The 17,330-nt window shown below is 36.3% G+C and overlaps 2 protein-coding genes and 1 non-coding gene across 3 annotated transcripts; 2 read left to right on the top strand and 1 right to left on the bottom strand.

Annotated features, from left to right (window-relative positions):
- Positions 1-552: 552 nt before the first annotated feature.
- Positions 553-659, bottom strand: LOC114822373 (small nucleolar RNA R71). Its single transcript, XR_003770449.2, has one exon. It is a non-coding gene; the product is annotated as a small nucleolar RNA R71 (small nucleolar RNA).
- Positions 660-1,239: 580 nt separating this feature from the next.
- On the top strand, positions 1,240-4,606 carry LOC139193678 (uncharacterized). Its single transcript, XM_070817291.1, has 5 exons — positions 1,240-1,567; positions 2,045-2,519; positions 2,574-2,959; positions 3,153-3,584; positions 3,678-4,606. Exons 1-5 carry the CDS (start codon positions 1,240-1,242, stop codon positions 4,604-4,606), a joined length of 2,550 nt encoding a protein of 849 aa, XP_070673392.1.
- Positions 4,607-4,618: 12 nt separating this feature from the next.
- On the top strand, positions 4,619-5,497 carry LOC114826320 (uncharacterized). Its single transcript, XM_029106425.2, has one exon. It carries the CDS (start codon positions 4,619-4,621, stop codon positions 5,495-5,497), a length of 879 nt encoding a protein of 292 aa, XP_028962258.2.
- Positions 5,498-17,330: the final 11,833 nt, after the last annotated feature.

Genomic DNA, 17,330 nt, shown 5'->3' on the forward strand with positions numbered 1-17,330 from the left:
GTGCTTATTCCTTACGACCCTAAACCAGAGAGAAGTGCAAGGAAGTTAGCTAGAGAAAAATATTTAGCACAAGATTCCAACCTTGGTGATACTTTTCTGAAGGATTTGTTCTGTGATCCTGAGAGCAGCACATCTATTTTCCAACCTTTGGCACCAGTTGCACACATGGCCCTAGCCTTACCTGCAGCAGGTCAACCTTTAAAGAATTCATTGGCAGCGAGAATCAATGCAGTGCCAAGGTGCATTATATATCCAGATGTGGAAGATGGGACAACCTTTGAAATCAAACCTCACATCCTCAACATATTGCCATCCTTTCATGGGTTGCCAAACAGTGATCCCAACATGCATTTGGCTGATTTTATTGAGGCATGTGACAACACCATAATCAGAGGTTTCTCTTCTGAAGCTATCAAGTTACGCTTGTTCCCGTTCTCTTTGAAGGACAAAGCCAAGGCGTGGTTGCATTCTCTGCCTGCCAATAGCATTACAACATGGACAGAATTGCAAGAAAAATTTCTCAATAAATTTTTTCCTCCTTCCAAGACTCTTGCACTCAAGAAAGAGATATTGGCTTTCGCTCAAAAGCCAAACGAGTCTTTCCATGAAGCTTGGGAACGGTATAATGAGATGTACACAAAATGTCCTCATGCTGGGTTTGATTCTAACCTTCAAATGAACATATTTTATGATGGTCTCAATGCCACCACCAAGAGTCAAGTGAATGCATCTGATGGAGGGTCACTAATGTCAAAATCAGCAAGGGAAGCATTTGAGTTATTTGATATGATGGCTTCTGAAGCCCAACAATGGACAGAAGAACAAACACAAAAGAGGGGAGTTTTTGAGATTTCTCAGAGTTCTCCTAATGTTTCTGCTCAAATTGCTAAAATGGAAAAGAATTTTAATGCCAAGTTTGCTGCCTTAATGCAGGCCTCTTCCATGCCCAATGCCCAAGAAGCATGCATCATTTGTAGTGAGACAACTCATAACATCACTCAATGCCCCAACAAGGATAGCTACCCTGAGCTTGTGCAAGAGCATGTGAATATGGTGAATAATTTCATTAAACCCAGAAGTGACCTTTATTCCAATACATATAATCCTGGGTGGAAGAACTATCCCAATCTCAGTTGGGGTGGCAACCAATAGCCACGTCAATACCAACAGTCTTACCATTCAACTAGTGAGACTAAGAAACCATCTCTTGAAGACCAAATGTCACAGCTAGCTCAACATATGTCTGCTCTCTCTAATACCACCAACAATTTTGTCCAATCCACACAAACTAGCATTCAGAATCTCACGGCATCAGTGGGGAATTTGGAGACTCAAGTTGGACAGCTTGCTACCATGTTCAATGAAAGAGAGAAAGGAAAGTTCCCGAGCCAATCTGAGCAAAATCCAAGAGGGATGGAGCATTGCAAAGTAATACAGACATTGAGAAGTGGCAAGAGCTATGACAACAGAGAAGTGGTGCACCATGAAGCCGAAGTGGAAGAAGAAGAGCTTACTGAAAGTGCACCGTTAGCTGCAAAGTCTCGGTCAGAGGCTATTTCTGTAGCAGGTATTCCAGATCCTAGTGCAAGTGACAAAGTGCAATCTTGACCCAACTTTGATTCAAACAAGGAAAAGGGCCTTGGTAGTTTATTTGCACCTTCTGACAAGCCACCATACAAGCCACCTTTGCCATTTCCACAAAGGCAGCAACAACGTTCCAAGGATCAACAATGCATTGAATTCATGAAGACGTTGGCTAAGGTTCAAATTAATTTGCCTCTATTAGATGCTATTCAACAAATCCCATCATATGCCAAATTTCTGAAGGAGCTATGTTCTAAAAAGAAAAAGTTCTTGGAATACGATAAGGTGATTTTATCTGAGCAATGCAGTGATGTCCTCTTACATAAGCTACCACCCAAGAAGAAAGATCCGGGGAGTTTCACTATCTCTTGTACTATTGGTAGTCTTGATTTTCATAAAGTATTGATTGATTTAGGAGCAAGTGTTAACCTTATGCCTTATTCTGTTTTTCAAAAATTAGGTGAAGGAGAACTCAAGACCACATCTGTGAGTCTTCAATTGGCAGATAGGTCCGTGACATATCCTTTGGGTATTCTGGAAGATGTGATTATTAAAGTGGATAAATTCTATCTCCCAGCTGATTTCATTGTACTTAACATGGAGGAAGACAAGGAAGTGCCTCTCATTTTAGGCCGACCGTTCATGGCCACCGCCCGGACACTTATTGATGTGGAAGCAGGTACTTTAACCTTAAGAGTGCAAAGAGAATCAGTTGTATTCAAACTCTTTGAAGCTATCAAGCGTCCTTTCGAACCTGAAGAGTGTTTTCGCGTTGATGTTGTGGATGGGATTGTGCATGCAAACTTTGCCTCACGATCATCTAATGATGAGCTATTAACTTGCCTCACCAACCATGATGCTACTTTATCTATGGAAGAAAATGTGGTGGACGTCATCGCTGCATTGGATAGTGCACCAATTCATAATCCAAAGTGGTGACATGTTTATGAAAGCCTTGGAGTACCTAAACAGCCTCTTTTTCCTTCAAGTGAGCAAGCTCCGAAGTTAGAGCTCAAACTACTGCCGAGCCACCTCAAGTATGCTCATCTCGGGGTGAATGAGACCTTGCCTGTTATTATTGCTGCTGATCTTAATGACACGGAGGAAGACAAATTACTAAGAGTTCTTCGCAAGTATCAAGATGCTCTGGGGTGGACACTTGCTGACATAAAGAGCATTAGTCCAGCTTTGTGCATGCATAGGATTTTTATGGAGGCTGGGACTAAACCAACTATTGAAGCTCAAAGACGTCTAAATCCGATCATGAAGGAAGTTGTAAGAGTTGAGGTGATGAAGTTACTCGATGCAGGTATCATTTATCCAATCTCGGATAGCAAATGGGTGAGCCCGACTCAGGTGGTTCCAAAGAAAACTGGTATTACTGTGGTGAAGAATGATAACAACGAGCTTGTGCCTACAAGGATGACCACCAGATGGCGAATGTGTGTTGATTATAGAAAGCCCAATGACAGCACTAGAAAGGATCATTTTCCGCTGCCATTCATTGATCAGATGCTTGAGAGACTAGCTGGGTCATTCTTTCTATTGTTTCTTAGATGGTTATTCAGGGTACAACCAAATTCCAATTGCCCCTAAGGATCAAGAGAAGACAACGTTTACATGCCCTTTTGGTACATTTGCATACAGACGAATACCATTTGGATTGTGCAATGCCCCTGCCACTTTCCAACGATGCTTGATGAGTATTTTTTCTGGAATGGTTGAAAATATTGTTGAGGTTTTTATGGATGACTTTTCTGTTTTTGGTAATTCTTTTGATATATGTTTGGATAACTTGTCTTTGGTTTTGGAAAGATGCAGGGAGACTAATCTTGTGTTAAATTGGGAGAAATGCCATTTTATGGTTAAACATGGCATTGTGCTAGGACATCTAATTTCAAGCAAAGGAATAGAGGTCGACAACGCAAAGATTGAGGTGATCGCCAAATTACCACCACCAACTTCTGTGAAAAATGTGAGATCTTTCTTGGGACATGCTGGTTTTTATTGAAGATTCATAAAGGATTTTTCCAAAATTAGTCGTCCTCTTTATAATTTACTTGCTAAAGATGCTTGTTTTGATTTTAATGTAGATTGTCATGATGCTTTCAACAAATTAAAGGATCTTCTCACATCAGCCCTAATTATAACAGCTCCAGATTGGACCCTTCCATTTGAGCTCATGTGCGATGCTTCCGATTACGCTGTGGGTGCTGTCCTTGGTCAGCGACGTGACAAGCTCCCCCATGTTATATATTATGCCAGCCGCACTTTGAATAATGCTCAGCTGAATTATGCCATTACGGAAAAAGAATTACTTGCAGTGGTATTTGCTCTTGAAAAGTTTCGATCGTACTTAATTGGTGTTAAAGTCATTGTGTATTCTGATCATTCAGCTCTCAAGTACTTATTGTCTAAAAAAGAGGCCAAACCACGATTGATTCGATGGGTCCTTCTCTTGCAAGAGTTTGATTTGGAGATCCTAGATAAAAAGGGACGTGAGAATGTTGTGGCGGATCATCTCTCAAGATTAGTAAATGCAAGCACTGATGAGGCAGATTCATTGCCTCTGCAAGAGAGCTTTCCAGACGAGCAACTTCTAGCAGTTACTCATCAAGTACCATGGTATGCTGACATCGCAAATTATTTGGCATCTGGAGAAATACCATCAGAGTTCAGTTACCAACAAAGGAAGAAGTTCCTCTCCACTATAAAACACTACTTTTGGGATGAGCCATACCTTTTCAAGCATTGCCAAGATCAAATCATTTGTCGGTGTGTCCCCTTAGAAGAACAAGAAAGCATCTTGAAGTTTGCTCACCACTATGCATGTGGTGGTCATTTTGGACCAAGAAGGACAGCGGCCAAGATTTTACAGAGTGGTTTCTTTTTGCCATCTTTATTCAAAGATGCATACCTATGCTGCCAGGCTTGTGATAAGTGTCAAAGAGTTGGAAATCTTTCTCGGAGAAATGAGATGCCCCAACAAAGTATTTTGGTGATTGAACTATTTGATGTTTAGGGTATAGACTTCATGGGACCTTTCCCTTCTTCACATGGCAATCTTTACATCTTGGTGGCGGTTGATTATGTCTCTAAGTGGGTGGAGGCAATAGCTTCTCCAACATGCAAAAGTTATGTGGTGTTAGGTTTCTTGCAGAATACTATTTTTCCCCGATTTGGAGTACTTCGTGCTATCATCAATGACGAAGGTACGCATTTCTTAAACCGCACCATGGCTTCCCTTTGTGCCAAATATCATATTCACCATCGCATAGCCACCCCATACCATCCACAGACATCTGGACAAGTTGAAGTATCTAGTCGTGAGCTCAAGAGGATTCTTGAGAAAACTGTCAGTTCATCTCGAAAGGATTGGAGTTTAAAGCTTACTGATGCTTTGTGGGCATATAGGACAGCTTATAAGACACCAATTGGGATGTCTCCTTTTTGTTTGGTGTATGGGAAAGCTTGCCATCTACCTATGGAACTTGAGCACAAGGCATATTGGGCTATTAAGCACCTCAATTTTGACTACCAAGCAGCGGGAGAGAAGCGGAAGTTTCAATTGAATGAACTGGAAGAAATAAGGAATGATGCTTGTGAGAATGCAAAAATTTACAAGGATAAGACCAAGAAATTTCATGATGCTCACATCCTTCGTAAAGAGTTTCAACCGGGTCAGAAGGTTTTGCTTTTTAATTCGAGATTGAAACTATTCCCAGGAAAGCTAAAATCACGTTGGAATGGTCCATATCGTGTTGTACAGGTCCATCTTCATAGGGCTGTGGATATCCAAAACATGCAAACTGGTTTTGTCTTCAAAGTTAATGGACATCGCTTGAAGTTATACAAGGAGTCTCCATATGATCTTGCCAAGGATTCCATCACTTTGAAGGAACCTGTTATTTGAATCAAACTGCCAACAGAATGTCTAGCTCTAGACAGTAACTAAAGCGCTTCTTGGGAGGCAACCCAAGTTTTCTATCTTTCATCTTTAGTTTGAATAATTTTAAATGTTTTTGTTCTATTTTTATGTTGTTTTTTGGTTTATGTGTTTAAGTCCTACTTTTGCTTCCTTATGCAGGTAATGATTTTGCCAATCTCTACCACCACTTCTTGCAAAGTTTCTTAATCCCACAGGTTACTCACACATTTGTTATGCATAATGGGACGTGTTGAAACAAGTTTGGGGATGATTTGGAATTCTATTATGGAACAAAAATGCATCTTTATTGTTGCTCTCCTCGCCTACACAAATTGGTGTATTCTTTCCTTTTCTTTATGTGTATTGATTTCATTTTGTATTTCTTTCCTTCCATTTTTATGTTTATTGTTCAAAATTCCTTTCATTATCATTTGCGTTTCTAAAAACCTTCCCTTTTCTGTAGTTTTATTTTGCCATGATTGATATTTTTATTTGTTGCTTGTTTAATTGTTTTTTGTGTGGGTTTATTTTTGAAACATTGACAGTTATGCAAGGTATTTTTACATTCATAAAAAAGGAAGGAACATTAAGCAGATAAAAACAGAGGGAGCCTTCACAAAGGCTGCTTAGGAGAAGTCTCAGTAGTCAGCGGAGCCTCAGCAGTCGGCGGGGCCACAGAAGGAAAAGGTATCGGAGGTTGATCATTTGGAGCTTCACTACGCGGTACAGCCCCAGAAGACGAAGGCAAATGCTGTTGGAACAAACCCACAAACCTCCGATGATCAAGTAAAATCTGACCATCAGATTCCTGCATCTGGTCAATTTTCCTCTTCATGTTTGTGGCATAGTTGTGTGCGAGCTTGTGCAACTGTTTATTCTCATGCTTGAGCCCTCTAATCTCCTGTTTGAGACTCATCACTTCAGCCGCCAACGATTCAACTTGACGGGTTCGAGCAAATAGGCGTTGGGCCATGTTGGACACAGAACCCACACACTGCACACTAAGAGCCAGAGACTCCTTAACAGCCAATTCATCAGACCATTTTGAAAGCAGTCTGTTATCTTTAGGAGTGACAAGGTTCCGGGCCACCACCGCAGCTGTCATATCATTCTTCATCACCGAATCCCCAACGGTAAGGGGGCCAGTAGGGGATATGAAGGATGGGCGCCATATGTTGTCTAGAGAAGGCGGGAATGCCTCTTCACCAAGGTTCAAGTCAAAACGACGGTCGGAAGGGCCAGACATTTTCAAAGGTGTTGAAGAAAGAAGAGATCAGACAAGTCAAGATATTAGAAGTGCAAGAAGGGAGTTTATACAAGCGCAAATTCAAGTGTGCTTTGAAATGAACTGCGTGCCTCTATAAAAATCAACACTCGACGGGATTTCAGATATCGAAGAGGCGAGCTCAGAATTCAAAGAGGCCAATTCAAAAATCGAAGAGGCGCTAGCTTTCTCAAAAGTTGGGCTTGCTCAGAAACCACGGGCCATCCTTTGTTCCAGATTTGTCCGCACTCATCACATGCAATCTCTGCACTCGACGGAGCTCAGATTTCGAAGAGGCAAGCTCAGAAATCGGAGAGGCATCTGCTTTTCCAGATGTGTTAGCATCTCTCACATGCACGCTCAGCTTTGCGAAAATCACGGGCAGTTTGTCGAAGCACCAATTCCAGATATCGAAGAGGCATCTGCTTTATCCATACGTGTCAGCATCTGTCACATGCACACTCAGCTTACGAAAATCACGGGCAATCTGTCGATGATTTATGGTAAAGTAGAAAGCACGTGAAGTTTACTGTTCAATCATCCAACGGTTGCCGACAAGAGTGAAAGAACAGTACCGGTTATTATTTCCTATAAATGTCGACCTTCACCCTCCATGGCAAGGCAGACATACATAACCTTCCATCATCTCCGAGAATGCCTTTCCAACAAACCCTCTCGAGTCACTCAGTGTTCCTTATTCCTTGGGGTACCTCTGCAAACAACCCATCCAAAGCAAAAGTATTTCATATCATGAAGGTTGAAAGCAAGAGTATCTCATATCATGCTTTCTCCCTGTCCTTCTCCTTGTCGTTGTTTTAGGACAAGGAGAAAGAGAGCAATCAGCCAGCACTTGGTATCAATCTTCCGATCTGGAACCGACTGCCTGGAACCCCTTCCTGATTGCTTACCTAGCCTTGCTCTCGAGTACTCATCTTCATCATTTTATGCTTCCTCTTCGTCAACCACATCTGCCTAGGGAACAGATAAGGGAAGTGAAAATGATACCTCGAAGCATGTGGAGACAATTTGCCAATTCATCCTTAGCTACGGACAAGGAGAAAGAAAGCAAGAGGTGGGCACTTGGAAAGATTGAAGAAAGAAACAGACCAACACCTCTACCTCGTGCATGCCCGCCGTGCAGAAGATACAAGCAGAGAAGAATGCAGACTGCACAATCAAATCAACCCAGCAGAAGGAGTCTGATTTGAAACCAAGGAACTTTCATATTCCTGGCTCAGAATTCCAAACCAGTTCGAGATCAAAGCTATGGAAAGATAACAAGATCATTTATCTCCAAAACCAGATTTGCGTTCTTAAACTCTACTCTGTCTAATTTTTACTTTGCCATACTTGTCATGTTTATTCGTTGTTTGTTTGTGTGAGTTTATGCTTGAACATTGAGGACAATGTTTGATTTAAATGTGGGGGGGGGGGTAACCATTGTTTTGCATGAAATTCGAGTTTGGGGGTGGAAATACATTTCGTTAGTTTACTTCTTGTTTAAAAAAAAAAAGTTTTTGTTTTTTTTTTTGTTGTTGTTTGTAGGTGCTTCTCAATTCAATGATGAGATTTCATCTTAATTTCCTTCTTACTTCCAAGAAGTCTAAGTTCTTTTCGTTGTCTTTGTGTTAACTGTGATTTCCAGAAATCAACTTGAAAAATAAATGTGCCTAGTCTTGTCAATTTGAAACTTGAGCATGATTTAGCGTTTCATATGTGAATCATGTGAGATTATGTAAACCTTGTGAGTTTTTGAGCCTATACATGATTGAACCATTATGCATCAATCTCATTCCTTCTTGTGCATATGATCTCACTGTACATGTATCTCTAGAACTTGCTTTATACTAATCGATTCATTAATCAATTCATGTAATAACTTGGAAGTGATATAGGCCATCTTTGGATCGTTTGAGCCTTTCATGCCTACCTTATATGCTATGTTTATCCGTAGTAGCCCGTTGAGCCTTTAACTAAGCCATTTGTTTGTTAGCCACATCTCTTTACCTTGCTCCAATATTGGAGTTGAGCCCATACACAAAAATCGATTCCTTATTGTTTTGAGAAAATATTACATGGGTTGTGCTCTTGGGAGTTTCATTTATGTAGAAAGATGGATGGAGCATGTGTATTACAATGAAATATGAATTTGATGGGTGATGTAGCTTTTGCAGATTTATGCATAGCTTTGCAGATTTGTTTCTTTCAATTGAAAAAAAAAAAAAAAAAAAAAACGAAATATATGAAAATTGGAGAGTGTTGATTTGTTGAAAATGTGTCTGCAGAGTATAAATTTCCTTTTGAAGTTAAATTTGGGGAGTAACAGGTGCTCGAGGTTTTATTTTTTTGCTTTCAATTTGAGGTGGTGTGATATTGAGGTGTTGGAAAACTACCAAAGTGTACCCCATTACAACCGTAATAAAGTCCTATTGATCCAAGGTATTACTTAAATATTGATAGCAAGTTAGGTGGACAAGCAAGCATATGGCGGCATGTACAATGAGATCACTTGAGTGAAACACATTAACCAAAACTTATGAGTGAATGAGCGTATGTCTTGTGAATAGATCACACGTTTGCATATGATGATTTAAAGGAGCTTGGAATTGCATTGACATGGCTAGCTCACACATGGCTTTTCAACATTTCGTTTGAAGGAAATTTGGTTAACTATTGGATGATGTTTTGAGCTCTTGCTTAGTTCTTGGTTGTTTGTTTCATGATTAGCATTTATCTCTGAAATCGAAATTGAGAAGTTGGCTACTAAGTTGTTGAATCTAGTCTTAGTTGAGTGGTTTTGTTTTGTGTTTTGTTTTGCTAGAGGACTAGCAAAAATGCAAGTTTGGGGGTATTTGATCACTCATATATTTCATGCATTTATACCATCCATTTCTAAAGTCTTTGTGATGTTTTTGTGTTAAAATTGTGGCATTTTACCTTACTTTGTAATAATATGCAGTTAAATTTGTTTTAAGATCAATTTCAAGCAAAAAGGTAGGAGCAGCGACAAGATATTGATCACGAAGTGGTTAGTCCTCCTACTGCAAATAAGAAGGACAGAGAAAAGAAAAGAAATAAAAAAAAGGATTGAAAGGAAGAAAAGAGAAGACACACGGGATTGGCAGACAGGGAGAAGTGGAAGGAAAAAGAAAGAAAAGAATAAAAGAAAAAGGCAGAGGAGGGAGGACAGCAGAGCACGGCATCAAAAGCAGAGGGATAGTAGAAAGACAGGAGAGAGTGGGCAGATTGACAGCGGGAAAGGAGAGAGCACAGCAGAAAAGAAAAGGAAAAGAATAAGAAATGGGGGACACGGACAGAAGATGACAGAGAGGAGAGAGGAGCACGGCAGAAAATAAAAGGGGGAAAAAGAGGGCAGTGCGGAAGAGTGCGGTGCGGAGGAAGAAGCAGAAAGGCAGAGGAGAGGAAGTGAGGAGCAGAGAGCAAAAGGAACGGAGAGCTCGTCTTGCAAAAACGGGTGTCTTCTTTCTTTGTTATTTTTTTATGGATAATTTCTTATGTATTAATACAAGTATGTGTAACTAATTTATTTTGCTAGAGTGAGGCCATGAGCCGCAACATGAATACGTAGATTTATTTTTCAATTGCTTAAGTGTTGTTACATGCTTGCTTTGATATTTTCAATCACTAAATTAAACTATCTATGTACCTTGATGCTTGATCACCATTAGGATGCTTAGAAAAGTTATCGGATGCAATTTTGAACGAATGTCACGTAAAAATTGGTTGTGCTTCTTGTGATTGAGGATTGTACTCTCCTAAGGTAAATATCATGCTCTTAGGGATTACATGGTTTAACAAAAGGATTTTCACCAAGATTAATGAATCACTCATGTTTATATTTAATCCAAATGTCATGAATAAGTTGCATGTAGTGGTATGCGTTTTAGCTTGAATGTCACAAGTAAAACATACACAAGGAAAATCCAACCTTCAAAGCATGTGTGTTTTCAATTATTTAAGCAATTGGAAGAGCTACGTAGGAGTGTTGTTGGTAAAGGTTGAACTCTAGCATATTGTCAATCTATTTTTCTTCAATCATTTATTTTATCTTGAATTTTCATATTCACTTGTTTTGTTTAGTTGAATCATTATTCCTATAAACCAATTCCCATTTTAGATATTTGTTTAAGTCACATCCAGTAGTATTTAGTTTCGTCAAATTAGTTTAGTTCTTAGAGTTAAATAAGTTAAATACACAAAAACTCGTAAATTGTTTATATCAGTCCCTGAGGAGATCGACCTTGCTTGAGCCATTCTATACTACAAACACTTGTTCTCTTACAAGAATTTTCTATGGTTTAACCCTTTGTTTTACAAGTGGTAAAATCGCTATCACCTATCCTAATATTCCTATGCTGCCACCTTACTGTTGTCTCTCCCTTTTCTCTCCCATCTACTTTATGCGACTTTTCTCTCTCTGCCATATCTCTCCCATCTTCTTCTTTGGGCACGGTGCAAACCTTGCATGCCCACATCCCTCACAATCGTCCCTCACAAACATTCCGTCTTCTCTCTCACACAAACGTACAAACATCCCTCACACACAAATCTACCATCCCTCCTCTACTCCTTCAACATCTTATTTCACTACAACTTCTCCCTCTCCTCCTCTCTTCCTTCTTTCATGCAATCGGTTTTTCATCAAAGTTTTTACTGGTTTTACATTTTTTTTGAAAAATCTAGGAGTAGATTTGGTATTGCTTTCTGGATTGGATGGTTTGAAGATATTTCTTCTTTTTTTTTGTCAAAGGTTCAAAGATATTTTTGGGTTTTCTTCATTGAATAAGACGGCTTTAAACTAGATTATTTGCCTTTAAACTAAACTAGATTGATTTAACATATGAAATGTCCGCAAAGTATCATCTAGATTTTGAGTAACGATGCAGTATAACCATCACACTACCACATGATGTTAACTTAGGTTATATGAAAAATTACCATAACGCTAATTGTAATCCCAATGATCGATTTACATACGCATGTATTGCTTGAATAATCCAGATGGCTTTCGATTGTAGAAACTGTACTTACGTACGTATGTATAGTAGTAGCAATTGTGGAAAAAAAATAAAAAATAGTAGTAGGAATTTGCTAGAATTTCCTTGTTCCAACGAGCCATACGAAAAAGTAACAAGATTAGTTGCAATTCCAATGAGCTTTTTATTTAATGCGAGAGACTGATATGCTGAATAAAGACCCAGCAAGAACGAGAGAACTTTTCATACCTTTTTCCCAAATCGAAATCTTGAAATTCCTCACTTTTAAGCAAGTCTTCTCTACAAGTCTACTAACCTGCGGACTATGAGGAGCCCAAAGGGGTTGAATTTCATGACGCCTTTTTCCTGTATAGCTTGTCTCTTGCTTTTCGATCTCTCTAGATATATAGCTGCTTATTGCTTTTCTCTTTTGTATGGTGGTGAGGAAATAAGTGCATCATGCATGCATGGGTGTCAGATTATCTCATGCAATGATCCAATAAACCTTTTTCTTTTGGTTAGCATCCAATAATCCTATTCGTGAAAATTGTTCTTTCTTAATTGATTTATACTACTTGGATATATACTATTGATAAAGTGAGTCTACCACTACCCACACCCAAGACTTGTTTCAATCGAACTGGTTGGAAAACAAATCTCTTTTTGAAGTTTTCAAACTTACATTTAGACCTGACAGTTTTTGACACGACACGGTGACACGACACGAAAACGACACGAAAGTAACAGGTTTCAGGTCAACACGATAACTTATCGGGTCTCTATCGGGTGACCCGTTAATAACGGGTTCTTAACAGGTATACACGCGGGTAACACGTGGGTAACCCGTTTCGACCCGTTAAGAAAAAAATTATTTTAATAATTTTAAAGTTTAATTACTAAAAGATTTATTATAAAATACAATAGTCATATTAATATATACAATATATTATATATTAAATATATAGTTTTGTATTATTGTTCTATATAAATTATAAAAAAATAAAAAAAAGTTTTAGTCATTATTTATTTTTATTATGAGAGTTCCTTATTATCATTACTAGGATAAATTTTACATAACATATTCTTGTCCAAAATTAAATATACTAGTATAGTATTTGTATATGCAAGAACTAAGAAGACATACATACAAGTATGAAAAATGTGAAAGAATATATAAACACTCGTGATTTATCATTATTCCTTCACGAATAGATAATTGTTACACTTATATTATCGTTTAGATTTTTAAAATCCTTCAAACCCTCATGAATAATGTTTTTTATTTGAGGGCAAAATTAATAAAATTAATAATAATTATTGTAGAAGTGTAAAAAATGTAAAAAAATATATATACAATCACTCATATATAAAAAATGTAAATACTTTAAGTTAAAGATCAAATTTATTCATTACATTCTTATAGGGTCGAGGAGCGTATATGTACAAAATCATCAAAATCGGAGCTAAAATAACCGTTAAATTGTGATTTTTCGTTTATAACCGTCGAAAACTTTTGTTCCGTTACGTAATCTCTAAATGTTTGTTTTTTACAATTTTTTACGTTTGCAATCTCGGAATGTGTACAAATAAGTTTGACGGTTGGATCGTTGAAAAAAGTTTCGTATAATGCATATTGCATCAAAACGGTAGATTAAACAAACACTTAGAGTTAATATTATACTTCTATTAAGTATAAAATAAGATTTTGTGGTATCCACTAGTGTAAATACTTTAAATTAAAGATCAAATTGATTTATTACATTGTTATAGGGTCGAGGAGTGTATCTGTACAGAATCATCAAAATCGGAGCTAAAATAACCGTTAAATTGTGATTTTTCGTTTATAACCGTTGATAACTTTTGTTCCGTTACGTAATCTCTGAATGTTTGTTTTTTACGATTTTTTACGTATGCAATCTTGGAATGCGTACAAATAAGTTTGACGGTTGGATCGTTAAAAAATGTTTCGTAGAATGCATATTGCGTCAAAATAGTAGATTAAACAAACACTTAAAGTTAATATTATACTTCTATTAAGTATAAAAAAAGATTTTGTGGTATCCACTAGTGTAAATACTTTAAATTAAAGATTAAATTTATTCATTACATTCTTATAGGGTCGAGGAGTGTATCTGTAAAAAATCATCAAAATCGGAGCTAAAATAACCGTTAAATTGTGATTTTTCGTTTATAACCGTCGAAAACTTTTGTTCCGTTACGTAATCTCTGAATGTTTGTTTTTTACAATTTTTTACGTATGCGATCTCGGAATGTGTACAAATAAGTTTGACAGTTGGATCGTTGAAAAAAGTTTCGTAAAATGCATATTGCGTCAAAACAGTAGATTAAACAAACACTTAGAGTTAATATTATACTTCTATCAATTATAAAATAAGTTCTTGTGGTATCCACTAGTGTAAATACTTTAAATTAAAGATCAAATTTATTCATTACATTCTTATAGGGTCGAGGAGTGTATCTGTAAAAAATCATCAAAATCGGAGCTAAAATAACCATTAAATTGTGATTTTTCATTTATAACCGTCGAAAACTTTTGTTCCGTTACGTAATATCTGAATCTTTATTTTTTATGATTTTTTACGTATGCAATCTCGGAATGTGTACAAATAATTTTGACGGTTGGATTGTTGAAAAAAGTTTCGTAGAATGCATTTTGTGTCAAAACGGTAGATTAAACAAACACTTAAGAGTTAATATTATACTTCTATTAAGTATAAAATAAGTTTTTGTGGTATCCACTAGTGTAAATACTTTAAATTAAAGATCAAATTTATTCATTACATTCATATAGGGTCGAGGAGTGTATCTGTAAAAAATCATCAAAATCGGAGCTAAAATAACCATTAAATTGTGATTTTTTGTTTATAATCGTTGATAACTTTTGTTCCGTTACGTAATCTCTGAATGTTTGTTTTTTACGATTTTTTACGTATGAAATCTTGGAATGTGTACAATTAAGTTTGACGGTTAGATCATTAAAAAAAGTTTCGTAGAATGCGTCAAAATAGTAGATTAAATAAACACTTAAAGTTAATATTATACTTCTATTAAGTATAAAAAAAGATTTTGTGGTATCCATTAGTGTAAATACTTTAAATTAAAGATCAAATTTATTCATTACATTCTTATAGGGTCGAGGAGTGTATCTGTAAAAAATCATCAAAATCGGAGCTAAAATAACAGTGAAATTGTGATTTTTCGTTTATAACCGTCGAAAACTTTTGTTCCGTTACGTAATCTCTAAATGTTTGTTTTTTATGATTTTTTATGTATGCGATCTCAGAATGTGTAAAAATAAGTTTGACGGTTGGATCGTTGAAAAAAGTTTCGTAGAATGCATATTGCGTCAAAACAGTAGATTAAACAAACACTTAGAGTTAATATTATACTTCTATTAAGTATAAAATAAGTTTTTGTGGTATCTACTAGTGTAAATACTTTAAATTAAAGATTAAATTTATTCATTACATTCTTATAGGGTCGAGGAGTGTATCTGTAAAAAATCATCAAAATCGGAGCTAAAATAACCGTTAAATTATGATTTTTTGTTTATAACCGTCGAAAACTTTTGTTCCGTTACGTAATCTCTGAATGTTTGTTTTTTACAATTTTTTACGTATGCGATCTCGGAATGTGTACAAATAAGTTTGACAGTTGGATCGTTGAAAAAAGTTTCGTAGAATGCATATTGCGTCAAAACAGTAGATTAAACAAACACTTAGAGTTAATATTATACTTCTATTAAGTATAAAAAACGATTTTGTGGTATCTACTAGTGTAAATACTTAAAATTAAAGATCAAATTTATTCATTACATTCTTATAGGGTCGAGGAGTGTATCTATAAAAAATCATCAAAATCGGAGCTAAAATAACTGTTAAATTGTGATTTTTCGTTTATAACCGTCGAAAGCTTTCGTTCCATTACGTAATCTCTGAATGTTTGTTTTTTACGATTTTTTATGTATGCGATCTCGGAATGTGTACAAATAAGTTTGATGGTTGGATCGTTGAAAAAAGTTTCGTAGAATGCATATTGCGTCAAAACAATAGATTAAACAAACACTTAAAGTTAATATTATACTTCTATTAAGTATAAAATAAGTTTTTGTGGTATCTACTAGTGTAAATACTTTAAATTAAAGATCAAATTTATTCATTACATTCTTATAGGGTCGAGGAGTGTATCTGTAAAAAAATCATCAAAATCGGAGCTAAAATAACAGTTAAATTGTGATTTTTCGTTTATAACCGTCGATAACTTTTGTTCCGTTACGTAATATTTGAATGTTTGTTTTTTTACAATTTTTTACGTATGCAATCTTGGAATGTGTACAAATAAGTTTGACGGTTGGATCGTTGAAAAAAGCTAGTCATTACGAGTGTTTATATATTTTTTCTATATTTTTTTACACTTCTACATTAATTAAAAAACTATTAAAGACTTTAGGTAAGCGAAAATATACTTAAAAAAAAATTGCGTTTTTATGTTTTGGATGTGATAATATGGAATGTATATACTTATTTAGTATTATGTTTTTCATTTGATTATTTATTGGTTTAAAATATATTTTCCTTAACAGGTAACGGGTCGGGTCATATTACCTGTTAATATTATCGGGTCGATTTCGGGTCGGGTCATTTTACCCGTTTATTTTAATGGGTGTTACACGACACGACCCGTTAAGATATCGGGTATGACACGAAAACGACACGAACACGGAAAACACGACATGAATGCCAGGTCTACTTACATTAGAACTGGTTTATTGCCACGTGATGTCCCAATCAACTAAAACAATTATATGTATTAAAAAAGTTAGACACACCACAAATTTATTTGGAACGGGAAACCATAAAGGCGACAAATTCATGTAAGTCATTATCTTTTCATATTAGGTCATTCCCCCCCCTCCAAATAAACGGTGACAAACGCATTTCATGTAAGTCATTTTGTTTTCGTATATGGTCATTTGGCTTCCTCTTGAGCAAAAAATGATTAAATCGACGAATTTTGATTATTTTGGAGGTCAAGATGACATTTTAGAAAGAATGACGTTTTTGGATGTTTTGGGTATTTTGGAAGTCAAGATGACATATTTTGATGAAGATTCATTCTAAGGATTTGTTGGAGACAACTTAAGCTTTAAAAAGAGACCTTTTGGGACCAAATCGGAGTTGATTTGGTTGGTCAAAGGTCTTTTTTTTTTTTTAAAGTTTGAAATTGACTTTAAATAGGAAACCTTTTATTTGCTAGTTTATTATTTTCTTATATTTCCTAGCTTTATTCTAAAACCTTTTCTAGGTAGGATTTTATCTTGTAAAAGTATAAATAAGGCTATTTGGCCATTAGGGTTTGCTACACTCTACTTTGGAGAATTTGGCTTAGAGAGTCTGTTTTGCTAGGGCGAGGCCATGAGTCGTAGCAAAAATATGTAGTTTCTTTTCAATTTACTTATGATATTATGAATGCATGTTTGGAATTATTAATCACCATATTTATACTATTTATTTGTCTTAGTGATTCGTGACCATTA

Source organism: Malus domestica, chromosome 01 (assembly GCF_042453785.1).
Source record: "Malus domestica chromosome 01, GDT2T_hap1".
NCBI classification, from domain to species: domain Eukaryota; kingdom Viridiplantae; phylum Streptophyta; class Magnoliopsida; order Rosales; family Rosaceae; genus Malus; species Malus domestica.

What these genes read in the sequence shown, in the direction of transcription:
- LOC139193678 (XM_070817291.1), top strand. Translation starts at nt 1,240, where the DNA reads ATGTCTGCTCTCTCTAATACCACCAACAATTTTGTCCAATCCACACAA. An exon ending in GGTGGTTCCAAAGAAAACTG is followed by an intron (nt 2,960 to 3,152) that starts GTATTACTGTGG and finishes ATGGTTATTCAG; the next exon opens with GGTACAACCAAATTCCAATT. An exon ending in ATCTTTCTTGGGACATGCTG is followed by an intron (nt 3,585 to 3,677) that starts GTTTTTATTGAA and finishes ATTTTAATGTAG; the next exon opens with ATTGTCATGATGCTTTCAAC.
- LOC114826320 (XM_029106425.2), top strand. Translation starts at nt 4,619, where the DNA reads ATGGGACCTTTCCCTTCTTCACATGGCAATCTTTACATCTTGGTGGCG.